The sequence below is a fragment of the Aethalodelphis obliquidens genome, unplaced genomic scaffold, assembly GCF_003676395.1.
Source record: "Aethalodelphis obliquidens isolate GAN/ISIS:26980383/991018 unplaced genomic scaffold, ASM367639v1 scaffold15, whole genome shotgun sequence".
Taxonomy (NCBI): Eukaryota; Metazoa; Chordata; class Mammalia; order Artiodactyla; family Delphinidae; genus Aethalodelphis; species Aethalodelphis obliquidens.
In genome coordinates, this window is record NW_020837959.1 from 28,302,350 (window position 1) to 28,317,223 (window position 14,874).

The 14,874-nt window shown below is 35.4% G+C and overlaps 1 protein-coding gene across 1 annotated transcript in view; it reads left to right on the forward strand.

Annotated features, from left to right (window-relative positions):
* Window positions 1-14,874, forward strand: part of MYCBP2 (MYC binding protein 2) — a 272,440-nt gene that overhangs the window by 163,290 nt on the left and 94,276 nt on the right. Inside the window, exons 43-46 of the mRNA XM_027116051.1 lie at window positions 264-351; window positions 2,647-2,696; window positions 9,944-10,116; window positions 11,556-11,700. Coding sequence (XP_026971852.1) covers window positions 264-351; window positions 2,647-2,696; window positions 9,944-10,116; window positions 11,556-11,700 — 456 coding nt within the window. The remainder of the gene's footprint in view (window positions 1-263; window positions 352-2,646; window positions 2,697-9,943; window positions 10,117-11,555; window positions 11,701-14,874) is intronic.

Below are 14,874 nucleotides of genomic sequence, written 5' to 3' on the forward strand. Positions count from 1 at the left end.
GATCATGTTCCTTCAAAGTAATGAATGAAAAATTCTTTGGACAATGAACCTGTAGGTCTGAAACTTACAACCAGCATGAGACATAATATTAAATCTCTTACACTCTTAATTAACCATTAGCTCCTAACATATGCTTCCTTTTAGTTTCAAACATTACACTTGAATGCAAGTCACATTTTTTTTGATAATCCACATCATCTTTCAAAAATTTCATCTTGCAAACATTTTTTAAACCATCTGATTTTGTTTTTGCAATTCTCCAGGGAGTCATTCAGTTGGAAAAAGAACTAGCCAATCTTGGTGGGGTTTGTGCAGCAGCTTTGATGAAAAAGGATCTAGCACTTCCTATTGGTAAGTGTGGTCAAGTACTCGGTGTTTGTTTATGATTTAAAAAAAAATTTTAAGAATAGAATATGTTCATCACAGAACATTCTGAAAATAGATTAGCAAAATGAATTCAGTAGTCACGTACATTCATGAGCAACTGCTTAATATACTGGTTGTTTGGGTTTTTTAAATGGAGACTGAAGAGTATCTCTCTAGTTTTTTTATTCACACACGTATATGCATACAAGCACTTTCTTGTGTACATACATGCTATGTGCCAGGCCCTGGGTTAAGCACTGGAAATAGAGTATTAAACCAAAAGCTTGAGATATCTCTCAGAAATCCTAGTGGACGTATCAGATAGGCGATTGGATGCTCATTGTCTGGAACTCAGGGGACAAGTCAATAGAAATGTCATTTGGACGTAGTTGGCATTTAAAGACCGTATGAAAGAACAATATGAAAGATGAGCTAGGAAGAGAATGCAAATGAGAAAGAGAATATAGCCAAGGGTCAAAGCTGGGACTTGTCAAAATTTCAAAGGCCAATGGAACAGGAGGAAGAGGCTGCAGGAAAGACTGAAGCAGCAGCCAATGAGGTAGATGTAAAACCTCAGGAGAGTGTATATTGGTGGAATTTTTTAATGAAACTGAGAAAGCAATTAAAATTTGTCATTGGGTTAAACTTGTTGGCTATTTATATACTCAAGAAGAAATACATATATATCAGTAAAAGGAGAGAAGTATAAGGACTTTTAGAGTGGGGTGAGAGAATGGAAAGTCAGGAGGGGGAGTCAGGTTGAACGTAGATGGCTCTTTAGAAGAGTTTTCTTGTGATGCACAACAGAGAAGTGAGGCAATGGCCAAAGAGCACCTATTTCTAGGATACGGAATTGTGTGATACATGAGTTGATTTATTATCAGAATTGTAAAGATGAAAATAAGGCTTAAAATATTTACTAATTCCATGATGTTTATCCATGGTCAAACATTTTATTTTTACAGTAGTTGGGAATAAAAGTCATTATTATTGTATTTCCCCAATTCTCACCTCCAAAAGTGCATCTGTATCTCCTCCCTCTGGGGCTACCCTTCCCACTTTATTCTTTCTTTCCTCCCTTCTCTTTCTTTACTCCTTTCTTCCCTATCTAAATCTTCTCCTCTTCCTGCTCCCTTCCAACCTTCTCTGTTCCCTTGTTCCTGCTTCGTGTTGACACATGATGAGGAAATGAGACATCTGTGTTCTATTCATATGAGGGAAAATGGCACAGCCTCTTTGAAGGAGATGTGTCAACAGCTATTCAAATTTTACATGCATGTAGCTTTTGATGTAGCAATTTTTTATGCATACTTGCACAAATGCTCAAAAAAGGTATGTTGTAAGATAGATTAATATAGCAGTATTTGTGATTATAAAACCTAGAAGCAACCAAAATGCCTGTCATTTGGGATGTACGCAGCCTGTTAAAAAGCAGCAACAAAAAAGTAGACCTCTATGTCCTGGCCAAGGAAGATGTCCAAGTTATATTAATTAAGAATAGCAAGCTGCAGCAGAGGGTCCCATTTTTGTGAACATTATATTGTAAGTATATAAATATATGTGTATGTGCCCACAACGTACACATGTGTGTACATTGACACATATGTACATACATAGTATTTGCACACAGAATTTCTAGAACAATACATAAGAAACTGTTGACACTCTTTATCTTTGGAAGGGAGTGGTAGCAGAATTTTTCATTCTACACTTCTGCATACTTTGAATATTTCGCTTTGAATATGTATTACTTTAGTAGTAATATTTTATGAATTAATTAAACTATCAAAGAAAATTCAATAAATAAAATATATTCTACATAAAGCAGTAAAGGAGAAAATGGCTAGAGAATACAGTCACTATCTTACATTTTCCTCTAAGTAACTGTTGTTTACTAAAGGTAAAGCTCTTCTACAATATAACCAAACTAGAAAGGCTCAGATTCTGAAAATTCAGTTCCCTCATTTTTCTTTTTTTTTTTTTTGGTCTAAAAGTAAATACGCTAAAGTCAAAAATACACATTTGTGTACATAAATATAGTATATATCTTTTGAAAATTCCTTGATGGTTGCTTTTTGAGTATTGTCTTGAGAATTACAGCTTATATTCACACTGAAAATAGCATTTGAAAATTTAAACCACTGAGATTTATCCAGAATGATAATAGTTCTCTTCAATTTGGAATATCAAATTTGTGGGAAAGATGTCATGAATGCAGAAGACTAGAAAGATAAAGTAAGGATGACTATATTTTAGTAAACCTTTTCATTTATACAACAGGTAATGAATTAGAAGAAGACCTTGAAATTCTTGAAGAGGCTGCATTACAGGTATTGTCCTGATAATTGTAAGGGTAAACTTTGTACATTAATTTTAAGCAGAATTTTCACTCAGATCAACCTTATTTTTCTTGAACATAGCACTCATTCATGAAGTATTTCATTCCATAATTGGCAGTTATAGAGATAAATAACTCATAATTTCTCCCCTTGATTGGAGAGACCCACCACATGAGCCCGTGTTGTACCTGTGTGGTGGGTGTTAACTCTGGAGTAAGGCGAAAGCCCTGCTGGAGGAAGAAGAGCTACCAAGTGCCAAGGGTCCAGGGGAAGGCTTTGCCCAGCATTGGACATTTAAATTGGATCTTGAAAGAAGTTTTATTGACCAGTTAGAAAAAGGGGGAAAAAGCTGTTAGGAATAGTAATTTAAATAACATCTGTAGAGCATGTTATAGTTTACCATGTCTTTGACGTTATTTGTCTATTTCTGCAATTACACTTTGAGGTCAGTATTTTCTCTTGTATCTTACAATTATAATAACTTCAGTTCAGAGACGTTTTGTGATTTATCTAAGAATTCAGCTAACTGGGAGATAAAGTCTAATATCCAGGTCTTCTAATATCAATACTTAGAGTTAGTGGTTTACATTTTATTTATTTTCTGAAATGAATTGATCACAGCAGTAATAATAAAAACAAACATTTATTTGATCTTAACTTTATCACTTACTATTCCAGACACTTTTCATATTTTTAACTTAGTCCTCACAGCAACCCTATGAATTAGAGACTCTTATTTACAGGTAAGGGAACTGAGGCACAGAGAACTTAAGTTGCCCAGAATCACACAGCTAGTAAGCAGCTGGGCTAGAATTAGACCTCTAGCAGTTTGGTGACAAAGTCCATGATCTTGATCACTGTGCTCTAATCATAGGGAGTCATGGCGTCCTCAATAATGTTAAGAAACGTCTGTGTCTTAAAAACCCACCAGCTTTTGTTTTTTTTTCTTTTAAAAAAGTTAAATCTCTGTATCTTAAGATACAAAAAATAAAAATTAATTAAAAAAATATTTAATAAACATACTATGTGTCAGATAACATTCTAGCTAAGGAAAACCATCAAGTACCTCATATTATCATTACAGGGATTATTACGGCTTATAGAATGTCATTTAGGCCAGATATAAAGAGGTCTTTATTGTACCCCTGTAAAGAGAAAAGTGATTTCCCAAAGTACCCACCGTTTTGGCATGTAAGGTCGTCACTGTGATGGTCTAACACCTACTGCTTGTTAGGCAGATGGTGGGCATTTAAATGTGTTATTTAATTTAAATTTTATAATAACCACGGAAGAGATATCATTTGATCACCAGTTTATGCATTTCACTGATTCAGGAATGGTCAGTAACTTGTTAGCTCGAGAGCACACAGCAATAGCTTGTCCAGAGTCTGGATTTGACCTCAAGTCTGTTTGACTTTAAAGATTACGACTTTGAAGTTGCATGGCTTATAGAATGCACAAGTTACTTGTGGTAGAAATTGATAGAAATGGAAATATAATCCTTCTCTATGAAAACTATTATGTTTTGAAATTTATTATATGGTCATTAAAATTTTTCTAGAGTTTTAGCCCTTAAAGCAAGTCTTTCCAAAATATAAGGCTTGCTTCTCATATAGGTGAGAACTAAAATTTCAGTTTTATCTGCCTTTTTTCCTTAACTTTAATAAGGCTTACACAGGCTAATGCAGTGTATGTGCAGCCACAGTCAGACTTCCATCTACTTTTTGCCCAAGTCAGGACCTTGGTACCCACCTGCCCAAGAGAACAAACACAACGTACCCAGGATAGCTACCAGTAATGGAGACACAAAAAGAGGGAGACCTTTACAGCTGTCTTCGAAAGGGAGCCCTGGCCCTGACAAAGAGGGATGTGGCACATGTAGAAAGCTAGAATGGGAGGAGATGCACCATTGCATCTAGTATGCAGATCTCTGATAAATCACTTCTTTTTTGTGGGAAGAAAGACACTGGAAATAGTATCCCAAGTTTTTCCCTCCTGAAAGTTTTCTACTTTATAGGCTAAAGGAGCACTGGGGCATGGGAAGAAAATTATTTCCCCAAAAAGGCCTATCTAAAATTGGGTGCAAATATAAAAAAATTCATGAAATTAAAGTTTTATATTTTAAAATGTCAGATAGCCTTATCCACCAGAGGGCAGACAGGAGAATCAAGAAGAACTACAGTCCTGCGCCTGTGGAATGAAAACCACATTCACAGAAAGATAGACAAAATGTAAAGGCAGAGGGCTATGTACCAGATGAAGGAATAAGATGAAACCCCAGAAAAACAACTAAATGAAGTGGAGATAGGAAACCTTCCAGAAAAAGAATTCAGAATAATAATAGTGAAGATGTTCGAGCACCTCGGAAAAAGAATGGAGGCAAAGATCGAAAAGATGCAAGAAATGTTTAACAAAGACCCAGAAGAATTAAAGAACAAACAAATGGAGATGAACAATACAATAACTGAAATGAAAACTACACTAGAAGGAATCAGTAGCAGAATAACTGAGTCAGAAGAACAGATAAGTGACCTGGAAGACAGAATGGTAGAATTGACTGTCACGACACAGAATAAAGAAAAAAGAATGAAAAGAAATGAAGACAGCCTAAGAGACCTCTGGGACAACATTAAATGCACCAGCATTCGCATTATAGGGGTACCAGAAGGAGGAGAGAGAAAGGACCTGAGAAAATATTTGAAGAGATTATAGTTGAAAGCTTCCCTAACATAGTAAAGGAAATAGCCACCCAAGTCCAGGAAGCACAGAGAGTCCCAGGTAGGATAAACCCGAGGAGGAGCATGCCGAGAAACACAGTAATCAAATTGACAAATATTAAAGACAAAGAAAAATTATTAAAAGCAATAAGGAAAAAAACAACAAATAACATACAAGGGAACTCCCATAAGGTTAACCCATAAGGTTAATAGCTGATTTCTCAGCAGAAACTCTACAAGACAGAAGGGAGTGACACGATACATTTAAAGTGATGAAAGGGAAGAACCACAACCAAGATTACTCTGTCCAGCAAGGATCTCATTCAGATTCAATGGAGAAATCAAAAGCTTTACAGACGAGCAAAAGCTAAGAGAATTCAGCACCACGAAACCAGCTCTACAACAAATGCTACAGGAACTTCTCTAAGTGGGAAACACAAGAGAAGGAAAGGAACTACAAAAACAAACCCAAAACAATTAAGAAAATGGTCATAGGAACATACATATCAATAATTACCTTAAATGTGAATGGATTAAATGCTCTAAACAAAAGACACAGGCTCGCTGAATGGATACAAAAACAAGACCCATGTATATGCTGTCTACAAGAGACCCTCCTCAGACCTAGGGACACATACAGACTGAAAGTGAGGGGATGGAAAAAGATATTCCATGCAAATGGAAATCAAAAGAAAGCTGAAGGAGCAATGCTCATATCAGATAAAATAGACTTTAAAATAAAGAATGTTACAAGAGAAAAGGAAGGACACTACATAATGATCAAGGGATCAATCCAAGAAGAAGATATAACAATTATAAATACATATGCACCCAGCATAGGAGCACCTCAGTACATAAGGCAAATGCTAACAGCTGTAAAAGAGGAAAACGACAGTAACACAGTAATAGTGGGGACTCTAACAGCGCACTTACACCAACGGACAGATCATCCAGGCAGAAAATTAATAAAACTCAAGCTTTAAATGACCCAATAAACCAGATAGATTTAATTGATATTTACAGGACATTCCATCCAAAAACAACAGGTTACACTTTCTTCTCAAGGGCACACAGAACATTCTCCAGGACAGATTACATCTTGGGTCACAAATCAAGCCTTGGTAAATTTAAGAAAATTGAAATCCTATCAACCATCTTTTCCGACCACAACACTATGAGATTAGAAATCAGTTACAGGGAAAAAAGCATAAAAAATACAAACACATGGAGGCTAAACAATACATTACTAAATAACCAAGAGATCACTGAAGAAATCAAATGACAATGAAAACATGATGATCCAAAACCTATGGGATGCAGCAAAAGCAGGTCTAAGAGGGAAGTTTATAGCAATACACTTCTACCTCAAGAAACAAGAAAAATCTCAAATAAACAATCTAACCTTATACCTAAAGGAACTAGGGAAAGAAGAGCAAACAAAACCCCAAGTTAGTAGAAGGAAAGAAATCATAAAGATCAGAGCAGAAATAAATGAAATAGAAACAAAGAAAACAGTAGCAAAGATCAATAAAACTAAAAGCTGGTTCTTTGAGAAGGTAAACAAAACTGATAAACCTTTAGCCACACTCATCAAGAAAAAGAGGGAGAGGACTCAAATCAATAAAATTAGAAGTGAAAAAGGAGAAGTCACAATGGACACCACAGGAATACAAAGCATCATAAGAGACTACTACAGGCAACTCTATGCCAATAAAATGGACAACCTGGAAGAAATGGACAATTTCTTAGAAAAGTATAAATTTCCAAGAATGAACCAGGAAGAAATAGAAAATATGAACAGACCAATCACAAGTAATGAAATTGAAACTGGGATTAAAAATTTTACTACCAACAAAAGTCCAGGACCAGGTGGCTTCACAGGTGAATTCCATCAAACATTTAGAGAAGAAATAACAGCCATCCTTCTCAAACTCTTCCAAAAAATTTCAGAGGAAGGAGTTCTCCCGAACTCATTCTACCATCACCCTGATACCAAAACCAGACAAAGATACTTCAAAAAAAGAAAATAACAAACCAATATCACTGATGAATACAGATGCAAAAAACCTCAACAAAATACTAGCAGATAGAATCCAACAACACATTAAAAGGATCATACACCATGATCAAGTGGGATTTATCCCAGAGATGGAAGGATTCTTCAATATGCACAAATCAATCAATGTGATACACCATAGTCACAAATTGAAGGATAAAAACCATATGATCATCTCAATAGATGCAGAAAAATCTTTTGACAAAATTCAACACCAATTTATGGTGAAAACTCTGCAGAAAGTGGGCATAGAGGGAAGCTACCTCAACATAATAAAGGCCATATACAGCCAACCCACAGCAACCATCATTCTCAATGGTGAAAAACTGAAAGCATTTCCTCTAAGATCAGGAACAAGACAAGGATGTCCACTGTCGCCACTATTATTCAACATAGTTTTGGAAGTCCTAGCCATAGCAATCAGAGAAGAAAAATAAATGAAAGGAATAAAAACTGGAATAAAAGAAGTAAAACTGTCACTGTTTGCAGATGACATGATACTGTACGTAGAGAATCCTAAAGATGCCACCAGAAAACTACTAGAGCTAATCAATGAATTTGGTAAAGTTCCAGGATACAAAATTAGTGCACAGAGTTCTCTTGCATTCCTATACACTAAGAACAAAAGATCAGAAAGGGAAATTAAGGAAACAATCCCATTCACCATTGCAACAAAAAGAATTAAATACCTAGGAATAAACATACCTAAGGAAGTAAAAGACCTGTGCTCAGAAAACTACAAGATACTGATGAAAGAAATCAAAGGTGACACAAACAGATGGAGAGATATACCATGTTCTTGGATTGGAAGAATCAACATTGTGAAAATGACTATACTACCCAAAGCAATCTACAGGTTCAGTGCAATCCGTGTCAAATTACCAATGGCATTTTTTATAGAACTAGAACAAAAAAATCTTCAAATTTGTATGGAGACACAAAATACCCTGAATAGCCAAAGCAATCTTGAGGGAAAAAAACTCAGCTGTAGGAATCAGACTCCCTGACTTCAGACTATACTACAAAGCTGCAGTAATCAAGACAGTATGGTACTGGCACAAAAAACAGAAATCTAGATCAATGGAGCAGGATAGAAAGCCCAGAGATAAACCCACGCACCTATGGCCAACTAATCTTGACAAAGGAGGCAAGAATATACAGTGGAGAAAAGACAGTCTCTTCAATAAGTGGTGCTGGGAAAACTGGACAGCTACATGTAAAAGAATGAAATTAGAACACTCCCTAACACCATACACAAAAATAAACTAAAGATGGATTAAAGAATTAAATATAAGACCATAGGAAGAACACTCTTTGCCATAAATCACAGCAAGATCTCTTTAGACCCACCTCCTAGAGTAATGGAAATAAAAACAAAAATAAACAAATGGGACCTAATGAAACTTAAAAAGCTCTTTCACAGCAAAGGAAACTATAAACAAGACGAAAAGACAACCCTTAGAATGGGAGAAAATATTTGCAAACAAATCAACAAAGGATTAATCTCCAAAATATATAAACAGCTCATGCAGCTCAATATTAAAAAAAAAAAAAAAAGCCAATCCAAAAACAGGCAGAAGACCTAAACAGACATTTCTCCAAAGAAGACAAACAGATGACCAAGAGTCACATGAAAAGCTGCTCAACATCACTAATTATTAGAGAAATGCAAATCAAAACTACAGTGAGGTATCACCTCACACTGGTTAGAGTGGGCATCATCAGACAATCTGTAAACAGCAGATGCTCTCGGGTATGGAGAAAAGGGAACTCTCTTGCACTGTTGGTGGGAATGTAAATTGATACAGCCACTATGGAGAACAGTATGGAGGTTTCTTAAAAAACTAAAAATAGAAGTACCATATGACCCAGCAATCCCGCTACTGCCATATACGCAGAGAAAACCATAATTCAAAAAGACACATGCACCCCAATGTTCATTGCAGCACTATTTACAATAGCCAGGTCATGGAAGCAACCTAAATGCCCATTGACAGATGAATGGATAAAGAAAATGTGTTACTTATATACAGTGGAGTATTAGCCATAAAAAGGAACGAAATTGGATCATTTGTAGAGACATGGATGGACCTAGAGACTGTCATACAGAGTGAAGTAAGTCAGAAAGAGAAAAACAAATATCATGTATTAACACATATATGTGGAATCTAGAAAAATGGTACAGATGAACCAGCCTGCAAGGCAGAATTAGAGACACAGAAGAAACGTATGGACACCAAGCGAGGAAAGCGGGGTTGTGGGGAGGTGGTGGTGGTATGAATTGGGAGATTGGGATTGATGTATATACACTAACATGTATAAAATAGATAACTAGTAAGAACCTGCTGTATAAAAAATAAAATTCGAAAAAAATAGTCTGTTATATGATACAAGAATATATATATATATATATATAAAATAAATTAAAAAAATAAAATATACAAATGTTCTCTTTTACCCAACAGGTGTGCAAAACCCATTCTGGTATTCTTGGAAAGGGTTTAGCACTTTCTCATTCACCAACTATATTGGAGGCACTAGAAGGAAACTTACCACTTCAAATCCAAAGCAATGAACAGTCCTTTCTGGATGATTTTATTGCTTGTGTCCCAGGCTCAAGTGGTGGAAGGCTTGCGAGGTAATGTATATTAAGTACTACAATGACTTCCTTTCAGGGCTTGCCTCAGTCTTCATTTCTGAAGAGAAATGAGAGGGGAGTCGTTAGGATGTTACAGTGCTGCCTAAGATAATCTAGTTTATGTGTTTTGGACTTGCCGAAGTATAAAGTGGTAGTTAATATTTCAAAGTATTTTAAAAATATATAATAGTTGTTAAAAATATGTAGAACACCTGGTAAAATTGAGAAGTCTGTGTACTTGATGGTAGTATTTAATATCTGTACTAAACTCCTAAGTTTATCCCTATATTTATTTTAATATGAGTTTTTTCCAAATCTACAATTAATGCAAATATAAATTTAGAATTTAAATTAAATCATTTGAGGTTATGGAGTTCTCATTTATTTTGTTGCTGTCTGCTTTTTTGTGAAGATGAAAAGAACAAATATGCTGACTTGTGATTTTCCTAGTAAATATAGAAATCTGACTTCTTTCTGGCTTTAATTTTAAAACTACAGAGATTACTCTTTAGTTTTTAAAAACCAAAATGGTGATTGGAGAAGAATAGAAAATCTTTTAAGTCAGCCTCTGTGCTATCTTTATGGACTTTTTATGTAATGCATGGCAGAATTACTCATTACTCATCTCACAGGACAACTTGAATGTAGATCATGGATATGATGATCATGAATTCAGGCATGGATATCACAAAGTACAGAAAATAGGCCAAATTTACATGGAAGAGAGGGAAGGTAGTTAAGAAATTGTGTAAAGGGAAGCAGCCGCATAGCACAGGGAGATCAGCTCGGTGCTTTGTGACCACCTAGAGGGGTGGGATAGGGAGGGTGGGAGGGAGACACAAGAGGGAGGGGATATGGGGATATATGTATACGTATAGCTGATTCACTTTGTTGTACAGCAGAAACTAACACACCACTGTAAAGCAGTTATACTCCAATAAAGATGTTAAAAAAAAAAAAGAGAGAAGATAGACAACATATCTTTAACCTGCTTGCTCTCCAGCAAGCAGAATGTCACTTCTGTCCCTGCTTTGACAGACACCCTGCTCTTTTCCAGGCTTTCAGGTTGGCAAATTCAGCAGGCCTCCCTTAAAGAGTGTATTTGGGACTTCAAAGTATATGCAACTTAAATTCATTTTCTTGCTTATTTTAAATCAGCTATAGTTAAAATTTCAAATTTCCTGATTTTAAAATTATTTCTGTTTTATTTGTAATCATCAGAAATCTTATATGCTTCAGTATATTTTTTAATGAATTTGTCATTAACTATTTCCAAGGGATACACTTGTGGTCATTATCACTGAATCAGAAATGAAGATACCATTTTAGCGTTTTGTTTGATACAAGTTTTATTCATTTGGCTTAGTTTCATGTTAATCATTGAAGATGTTGATGAATGTTTGGTTTTTTGTTTACTTGGTTTTTTCATTTACTGCTAGGTGGCTTCAGCCAGATTCCTATGCTGATCCTCAGAAAACATCTTTGATTCTGAATAAGGATGATATTCGTTGTGGTTGGCCTACCACCATCACTGTTCAAACAAAAGACCAGTATGGGGATGTGGTACACGTTCCCAACATGAAGGTAATTATATTGGGATTGTATTAGTAGACAACTATGTACTGACTGTTGTAACTAATAAAATTTTAGAAATGGCAAGTGCTTAGAGTCCACATGCAGTACCCTTTTTAGATACACGTAATGAAGGAAGCCAAAAAATTGTTTAAATGGCTTGTTTATATTAATCAGTACTCAGCTTTCCAAGATATCTATTTTTTGGTTTGTTTTTTTACATTTTGCTAGGTGCTGTGGTGATTCCAAGAAAGGATAAGAAAGTGTCCGTACAAAGAGTGCTAAGCACACAGAGGGAAGGCCATTAGTACATAAGTGACTGAATAAATCAATGAAAGAATACATTTTAAAATTTTGTGCCTATCTTTTAAAAGACTCAAATACATTTTGCATTTGGTACTGTTGAAACAAGCTTTAAAATATAATATTGATACTTATACATAAATTTGGATTGTAAAAGAATGAGGATTGGAACTAGTCATGTGCTATATTGAAGGATATAGTTCTTTGGATACCTTTTCCCTGAAACATGAATTAATAATGACATTTCAGAGCACATTGTAATGCATGATATTAAGTCCTTTGTGATATAATCTATTAATTAAATATCTTATTTTAAACTTTTATTATATTTCTGAAAATAGTCAATATTGAACGAAAATTTGTATAGGCAATCCCTAGCCGCCCCTGCCCCCCAAAGTTGTATTACAAAGTGATTTGGTTGTTTGGAACTTAGAGTTGATTAAGCCACAAAATCTTTTTTACTCACAGAGCAGCTGATTTTACCTCAATATTACTTTTTTTTTTTAAGACTTTTTTGATGTGGACCATTTCTTTTTTTCTTCTTTTTTTTAAAAATAAATAAATTTATTTATTTATGGCTGCATTGGGTCTTCGTTGCTGCACACGGGCTTTCTCTAGTTGGAGCAAGCGGGGGCTACTCTTCACTGCAGTGCGCGAGCTTCTCATCACGGTGGTTTCTCTTGTTTCAGAGCATGGGCTCTAGTGCTTGGGCTTCAGTAGTTGTGTCACACGGGCTTAGTTGCTCTGCAGCATGTGGGATCTTCCCAGACCAGGGCTCGAACCCTTGTCCCCTGCATTGGCAGGCAGATTCTTAACCACTGCACCACCAGGGAAGTCCCAGAACTATTTCAGCTACTTGATTTATACCATGAAGAAGCACAGTGCCACTGGAGCCTCTAACTTGACTCATAGTAAAAAAAGACAAGAGACATATAGTTCACATGTCTTAAGACCAGTAAGTAAAACTGTATGGAAAAGTATTTGACCCTGATACTAAACAAAAATCAGGCTCTTCACCAGTGGCTTTCAAAGTTTTGGCCATGACCCCCAGCAAGGATTTGCATTATGACCCAAACGTACATATATAGGGTGGAAGAGTATGTACTCTTAGTTACATACAATATACATAATACACATTCATACAGTATGCTGCACTCTTATATTTTCCCTTATATCTTACTTTTTAAAGGAAGATCACACCCCATCAAAGTGATTTCAGGCCCGCTAAGAATTACTCTTTAGAATGCAAAAAGCATCACAGATTATAAGAAAAAAATTGAACAGAGAAAAAAGTAATTCTGAAAGTGATACAAAAAATCACTCCACTCAAGGACAGAGTTTTGATCACAATACAATATACTTTAATATATTGAGGGGTTTGTGTATTCACTGATGAATTTCTCACTTAAGTGTATGTAATGAGTTGTTAAATCCAGTCTTTGAGCCCACAGTAAGTTCCTTATTCATGTGACTATGTTGTAGTTACCATTTTCCAGGTAGGCATAACATTTCATTTCTTTTTAATGTTTATACTGTTATGCATATAGTGTATCTTCAGCTGTATTTTCCTGTGTTTCCACCTTGCTTTGTTGTCTCTTACTCCATTCTGGTACCTGGGTTGTTTACATCTTACATTTCAGAGTCAGACTTTATGCTTTATCTTTTGTTCTCCTCTTTGGGTTCTTTTTTTTTTTGCGGTACGCAGTCCTCTCACTGTTGTGGCCTCTCCCGTTGTGGAGCACAGGCTCCAGACGCGCAGGCTCAGCAGCCATGGCTCACGGGCCCAGCCACTCTGTGGCATGTGGGATCCTCCAAGACTGGGGCACAAACCCATGTCCCCTGCATCGGCAGGCAGACTCTCAACCACTGCGCCACCAGGGAAGCCCTTTGGGTTCTTTTTTCAGCCACATGATCTGTCTTTCTTTACTTTCTCTTTTTTTTTTTTTTTCCCTACATATTTTGCTTCTTGAGGGTGAGAAGCCCTAAATCTCTTACTCAGTATGCTCAAGTTCATATCAGATTTATGTCTAATTTAGAAACCGTATCTAGGAAACTCCAGTAAATACTATTTAGGAAAAGTCATTTGCATACCTCTTGATGTTTAATTTATTATATCACATTATCATATTAGCTGAAAACAAAATTAGTTCAATCTGTTTTGTTTTCAGCCTGATAGCACATGAAGTTTTAGGAGCATTTTAGACTTCTCAGAAACTATTGAAGTATCCTTATGTAGTAATAACCAGTTATTTGGAACAAAGAAGTTGGTTTGCAGGTAATATTTCAGTGAGATCCAGAATCCTTTTTAAAGCAGCAAGTGTTATTGAGTTTTTTTTTTAACTTATAAAATGATTATTCCAAGGAAATCTTATTTAATGAAAAGAGAAACTTGTGTAGGAAATAAAAGAATAACAAATTTTACAAAGAAGCACAGTTTATGAAAGAAAGCAGAATGGTTATCATTTTATATCTCAGTACTCCTAGAGTATGAAATTATTCAGTGATTTACTTCAAGGTTCGTAGAACATAGGCAGATGTACTTCTGCTGTTAATTTACTTAGGGTAAATATAGTTGTTTAAAGAAAGATTAAATCAAAGTAGTACGTATAAAAATAGTGGCTATAATTTAAAATCAAACGTCTTAGAATTTGGAAGCGTTTGCTTTTTTTTCCTTTTTATTACATTTAAGTTTAAAGCTTTTAATGGTGGCAATGTATATGAGCTGAAGAATTTTACCATGTATCTTTAAACTTCTGTGTTTTAAATGTAAGATGAGTTTTTAATATTTTCAGAGCATTATATCAACCCAAATACTGATTTCTCATAACCCCAACTAAAGATTGTGGTTATTTAATGGAATGTATTTGCTAGCTACACTTAACT